Here is a 6,311-nt window from a genome sequence, read left to right as displayed (position 1 = left end):
TATTAGTTATTTTCTTAGTAATTTGTTATCTATTGGTTCCAATATTAGTTATCTTTTTCTTACAACGATAAACTATGATTTAATCATAAACTTAAAGTGTTTTTTTCATCAAATCTTGTCACTATAAGTGATGAATGTAAGATTTCATTATCATTCAAACCGAATAATAAACCAATCCAAACAGATATTAACTCGATATCAAAAAATCGAAATAAACCAAAATCAAACCGGATCGAAATTGACTAATTGCACCCCTAATTTCTAGATCAAAACCGATTCAACCTGACTGGAACCGAACCAAACTGATCAATTGACACCCCTAATCATAGGCTTAATTAAAGAGATTAGTAGCATTTATATTTGATTTTAGAGAAATTTACATCCATCTCTCCTCACGTTTCGTTTATTACATTTAAACCCATAAATCTAATACCGTGAGACTGATTTGAGATTTTTTTTTTGGTAGAAAGATTGATTTGAGATTTGATCCGTTAACTTGAGAGCCATATTTTATTTAATCCCAACAATACCCTTACCATTTTCTTCAACCTACCAACTAACAAGAGAATCCACTCCTTAGGAAAGATCACCGAAATCTCTGGCTTCTCTATTGCTCCGGCGAGGAAAGGTCTTCCAAATCTCTTCCTTCTCCGGCGAGTAAAGCTTGTAGTGATGCCCTAACCTATGTGCGTTTGATGCCCTAATTTGCAATGATGCCCTAATCTTCCTCTCTTTCAATTTTTCTTCTCAGGTGTTGGTGAAGCCCTAAATCTCCTCTGAATCTGACTACGATGATCTACATGCAGAAAACCATCATCTCAGGTGAGTTGATTGTTCCTCCCACGGTTTCCTCAGAATCAGGCAGCGCTTGCTGTATTGGCCACCGTTGGGCAAAATCCAGCTGCCTTTAGTGTTAACCCTGCTGTTCTTGCATCGTTGAACCCCGCTTGGGCAGTTGCCATGAATGCTTCCGCACATCCTGTTCCATCCACAGCCCAACCGCAGGCAATGCCGAGATTTGGAATGGGGAATTCGAGGTTATCAGAACCCACAAGCTAATCAAACCAATAACTTGTATCAGAGTGGCCCAATGGCGCAGCCTCATCAACCAAGGCCACACTCTGCCCTTGGGCATATGGGAGGATATGGTGCACGTTGGCTGAGTTGGATCTGTTGTTTTTGCTTTATTTTTTGTTTATTTGCTATCCTTCCTTGAGGTTTCTTCGGTTTTTATTTGTCTCTAATTTTCTGTTTACTTTGTTCTTAGTCTGATATTTTGGAAGCGGTTATTCTTTTGGGCTGCGGCCGCTTGGGGGAATGAACGTATTCAGAATTCAGATGCATGAATGTAATTCCAGATTTTTCCTTATGCACTTCTTAGTAGTTTTGCCGGGTTGTGTAACCAATATTTTCAAATTTCTTGTGTAAGCTTTTGATTGTGAACTAATTTTTAGTGACACAATGAAGATGATTTTGGATCAGCTTCCTGGATGTTCTCTTTATTTTTTCTTTACCTCACTCTTTAACTTTGTGTCTTAACTGAGATATATAGCATATGCAACCTGATACCTTCGTCAGAGGGTATTCTTCATTTCGCCGGCGAGTATTATAACTATTTGGTTGGGTAGGATTGGGGATTTTGTTATAAAATGTGTCAAAGGGTATAACAGGTATTTACTATTGGGTATATTTGTGAAGGGGCAGTTATGTCTTTTCAATTTCAAAACTAACATTAGTTCTCACGGTGTTAGATTTATGGATTTAAATGTAATATATGAAACGTGAGAGGATGATGTAATAAAGGCAAACATGAGAGGAGATGGATGTAAATTTCCCTTGAATTTATTGCCATACATAAGACGACAATGTGTTCGTTGAAACTATATGTAAAGCCTGTTTGAACCCATCCCAATATAAGAAAACCCAAGTAGGCCTCTCTTTGGCTGGGCTAGGACAGGACAATCTCAAAGCCAAGGATGGACTGGGCCTGGGGAGGCTTGCACTCCCAGCCCGCAGCTTGGGTAATGGGCATCCCTCCAACTGGACCTGCCTCATTCCTACCCCTAGGCTGGGCCAACTCTTTTGGGCTTTAATACCAACATAATTAGAACATTAGAAGGGATAACCTACCCATATGTATTCATACTCGAATGCAATCATCCATGCTCCCATTTGCATTTTCCCCTGTATTTTTCAGGTATTCATGACATCCAAACATAGCGTCTGAGTTAATTATAATTGTCGGCTCAAAAACATCTTTTCTGTTGGAAATAGAAGCCAGGTTTGAGAAGATAATCTAATTAGGGTTAGAATCGGTCAAGGCAGATCCAATCACGAATTGAGTCGGATAAAAATACCCTAGATTCAATTTAAAATATGTTTTTTGACTATTATAGGGAGCACACTAATAAGACAAAGGTTGATATATAGAATGCTAACCTAACATCACGCAGCATTCTTGACCAATGGGGGCGCAAGCATCTTCAACCGGGGTAGTTCAGTCTTTTTACCAAGTATCAAGTATCAAGTCCATTGTGAGTAATGGTTTGAGGTCTATGTGCCTACGTTCGACTCGCCTACGAAAATATGATTTTAGGTATCGGCATTAGAGTGTCTGCAGGAGATCAAGCAAGAGCCCCTAACTAAAGGGGTAGAAGAAAGCATGATCCACAAGCTACTGTTCTTTAGCTTCCTCTTTCTTTTGGTCCAAGTACCTGCCATAAAGAGAAGCATTAGCAATTTGACTCTATTATTCCAAATTGTTTCCACATTATTGAAAGGACAGCTAGGATCACAATCAGAATACTAATGGATGAACAGATGAAGCAGTTTTGGGGCAGAAATGAATAGGAAACCATCTTTCTTGGTTTTGCATTGTTACATGGACATGAATATTTTATCCTGAAGGATGTGCCAGTTCCTTACCCCTGGGCCTTCACAAAACGAGAAAGCTGATAGAGCTGCACTGTCTCATTGGAGGCATGGCATACTAGAAGCAGATAATTGCGGGGCTGCACCATCCATGCGAACCTCATGAGCAATGCTGAACATACACACATTGCTGTGACAATTTAAGGACAAAATTAGGAGACAGTCTAATATAAGTCACCAGTGGCACATGAAGAACATAAAAATTTGAACTTTTTTTTTTACCTCCAGTCATGTTGCCAGATATCATCTCTGGGGGTTTCTGTGTATCTGCCAATCCCTGTGGAAGCAACCAGTCATAATTTTATGACAAAAACAAAATTATTTATGCAGCAACGCTTATGAAAAAGTAGGAGGCATACAGAAGCAACAAGTCCCCAATTAGAAATAGGCCCCCAAAAGTGAGTTGTTTTTGGACCCACTGGGCTGTTCCAGAAAGCTCGAAAGGGTGACATTTTCGACTGATTCTTTCTTAGGAACCTGTACACAACAAGCCAGATTATAAATGATTTCACGAAATGGAAAATCCTAAGCAGGATTGAAATGAAAGCAGAGGAATGTTAATCAGCGAAGTTTTCTAATCATAGTAACAAAACTTGAAAACCTGGATCAAAAAGACAAGATATATAAAAATGGTTGGAATTACTCCCTATTATAGGAAACTATGCAATTAGATTCAAACACTTATGAAAACCTGAACTTTCAAAACCAGTTATGAAGTACCAATAGTGCGAAGCTCCATAGTTGTCAAGGCATTCAGGCAAACCAAGGCATTGGAGGGGCACCTAAACGTATAAGCATGCAGTATATGTAATATTACAACGATAATTTATATAATCATGCTTATATGCAAAATAAATGGGATGCTTAGGAAAGTTCCTAGGGTACAACAAGATGTCCAGACAAACTGCAAGTAGTACATAGAGGGTGACTAAGTGTGGAAACGCAACCCTAAAACGATGTAGAAGATAATGGAAAAACAAAATAAACAATGCACACGGATTTTATGAGGTTCGGCAAGGTTGCCTACGTCCCCGGTGAGATGAGATCCTGCTTCACCATCAATGGAGAATAGAGTTATAACGCTCGTCCTCATATCTCTCAGTATTGCTTGCATTACAGAGAAAGAAACCCTCGCTACAAATATATGGCGAAAAAACCCTATTCCGAAAAGTACACAATTGCCCTCAAATAAAAAATTCGAGCGGGGGGCTGCGCCCCCCTACACCCTCTGCTATGCAAGGGGCCTCCTGCCCCCCTTGCAACCCCCACAGCCTGCTAACCGGCTAGCGAGATCGCCGTCCTGCCTGTCTAGGTGCTGCACCAATACTCCCTGGATTAAACTGTGATGAAATACAAGACATCATACACTAACACCAAGTCCATGGACCATTTTAAAAGTTCCATTCCATGTCAATCTTGGTTGACAAATATGGATTTGCAAATTCTTTCCCACCATTAAAATAGCGATGGTTTTCTACCAATTCTATTAGTTTGGAGAAAGCCTAAGGGAAGAAAAATTATAACTGGATTGATGTTTTAAGATGAAAAATAGCCACAGATTCAAGCCCATGTGTTGAGTGAAAGAAAAGCCTAAAAGATATTAGATATCTTCACTTAAGGGCTCTTCCTTAAAGCAGAGTGGACGAAACCTTTTCTTTGACAACTACAAGGATTGTTGTACACTTTTGTAAAAATTCTAAAATGAGATCATGCAACCACAGCTCTTTATTTTCTTAAGAGGCTGCAGTGGAAATACTAATGAGAATTATCAAGAATCTGATCAAGAGTTCATTAGTTCTAGCTGCTGAAGGTAATTGGATTAAAGAACCTAACAAGAAATTATAAAGAGTAGAGACTCAGAACTCAGCTCAATAAGAAACAGAAAAATGGTCACACAATTCGAGCAATTGAAGCATATTGTACAAATAGCTAAAAAATTCTGAGAACTTGAAAGAAATATTCACTGACAGAAAGATGAATGATTCGGAAATTCAACACATCAACTAGAAATATAAGCAGCCCAATCAGTAACCATTAGAAATAGCAGCAATAACACTCCCACTGAAAGCTAATCTCCTTGATTGAAGACCCAAAAGACAATTAACAAAACAGGCTCATAAAAAACATAAAAGCCATATTTCAAGAAATTTAAAGAAGTAAATGAAAGGCAACAATTTTTTACAGAACACAGAGAGAGAGAGAGAGAGAGAGAGAGAGAGAGAGAGAGAGAGAGAGAGAGAGATATCCTCAAACTTGCCGGCCATACTCCACAACATCCAGAGCTGTGGAGTTGCAGAGATCAATTCTAATTCATCCACTACGATTTTCCCTTCCTGAAGAATGATTGGGTTATAGATGAATAATACGTACTACGGTAATAGTTTGATCCAGAATCACTCTTCATTGACTTACTTCAATTAAGAAGAAGAGGAAAAAGAAAAAAATATATATGGAGGGGGAGGGGAAGCAGAAGAACACGAATACATGAAATCAAACCAACCGTTTTTTCTTTGGCAATCATAAAGAGGAGGGGGAAAAAAGAGGGCCAAAAGAAGATACAAGAACAGAGATTCTTCACCTTCAACGCTTTGAAAGAGAGAAGCGGGGAGTGAGGAGGAGCGTCGCTGGATTGGACTTCAAAAGAGAAAGGAAGAAGAATTCAGGAATTGCTGGAGTGGTGGAGAAGTCAACTCCTCCCCGAATCCTTGTCTTCCTTCCCCTGCCCCAGCTTTACTGTTTCTTTTTTATTTGGACAATACATAGCCTTAACGATTTACGAAGTCAATAACTGCCATTTGTGCTGAAAACTGGCAGAGGAAGTAGATAATTTCCACGTGTAGTATTACTATTGGATATTTAGAGAGAAGCATGGAACAAACCTTTCAGATTTTCCACGTTTGTTTGTTCGTTGGTTAACATGTGATGCGACTTAAAGTCGTTTATGGAGGGTAACTCGCGGAGCTCACCTGATCATTTCAGATGTTGAGGTTGGGCTTTAGTAATTTGAAACCCACCCAGGCCCTATAAAATTCAAAGAAAACCGGATGCACTTATGAATATGTCATATGGGCAAGTGTTTTCTGCCCAAGAGTGATCATGTGCTCATTGAGCACCCCTTGTGTTTGTGGCGCAGGGATCGTTCTCTGACAGAAAGCTGTCCCATATACATCTATGTTGTATGTATTGTGACAATGGTAAAGTTTACATCATGATCTGCTCACTTATATTATTGACTAGTTTGGCTTTTATGGTTCAATGAACACATTGTATTGTGACAATGGTAAAGTTTATATCATAATCTGCTCACTTATATTATTGACTAGGGATTTATTATTTTTGGGACTAGCCAAGCCAAAGGCCTGGATACTCGTCATTAGCAA

At 39.1% G+C, this 6,311-nt stretch overlaps 1 protein-coding gene and 1 long non-coding RNA gene across 6 annotated transcripts; one reads left to right on the top strand and one right to left on the bottom strand.

The window, feature by feature from the left end:
• Positions 1-490: 490 nt before the first annotated feature.
• LOC122079091 lies at positions 491-1,481 on the top strand. Of its 3 annotated transcripts, none has more exons than XR_006140273.1 (2): positions 491-628; positions 752-1,481. It is a non-coding gene; the product is annotated as an uncharacterized LOC122079091 (long non-coding RNA). The 3 variants fall into 3 exon arrangements; XR_006140274.1 differs by having other exon boundaries at positions 503-657; XR_006140272.1 differs by having other exon boundaries at positions 503-666.
• Positions 1,482-2,346: 865 nt separating this feature from the next.
• LOC122080353 (mitochondrial pyruvate carrier 1-like) lies at positions 2,347-5,655 on the bottom strand. 3 transcript variants are annotated; one of them, XM_042647307.1, is made up of 5 exons: positions 5,510-5,655; positions 3,291-3,408; positions 3,154-3,208; positions 2,926-3,061; positions 2,347-2,714 (listed from the first exon to the last, which is right to left on the bottom strand). In XM_042647307.1, exons 2-5 carry the CDS (start codon positions 3,381-3,383, stop codon positions 2,675-2,677), a joined length of 324 nt encoding a protein of 107 aa, XP_042503241.1. In that variant the 5' UTR covers positions 3,384-3,408; positions 5,510-5,655; the 3' UTR covers positions 2,347-2,674. The 3 variants fall into 3 exon arrangements, with proteins under 3 accessions (XP_042503241.1, XP_042503242.1, XP_042503243.1); XM_042647308.1 differs by having other exon boundaries at positions 5,432-5,654; XM_042647309.1 differs by lacking the exon at positions 2,347-2,714 and having other exon boundaries at positions 2,922-3,061.
• Positions 5,656-6,311: the final 656 nt, after the last annotated feature.

The sequence above is a fragment of the Macadamia integrifolia genome, chromosome 5 (assembly GCF_013358625.1).
Source record: "Macadamia integrifolia cultivar HAES 741 chromosome 5, SCU_Mint_v3, whole genome shotgun sequence".
Classification (NCBI taxonomy): domain Eukaryota; kingdom Viridiplantae; phylum Streptophyta; class Magnoliopsida; order Proteales; family Proteaceae; genus Macadamia; species Macadamia integrifolia.
Note: the sequence above shows the minus strand (reverse complement) of the source record. Positions and strands in the feature narration are given on the sequence as shown.

Bases quoted from the DNA above. Each gene is read 5' to 3' on its own strand.
- LOC122080353 (XM_042647307.1), bottom strand. From the start codon at position 3,383: ATGTCACCCTTTCGAGCTTTCTGGAACAGCCCAGTGGGTCCAAAAACA. The intron at 3,209-3,290 runs GTATGCCTCCTA...TTGCTTCCACAG, and splicing joins ATTGGGGACTTGTTGCTTCT to GGATTGGCAGATACACAGAA. The intron at 3,062-3,153 runs GTAAAAAAAAAA...AAATTGTCACAG, and splicing joins ATCTGGCAACATGACTGGAG to CAATGTGTGTATGTTCAGCA.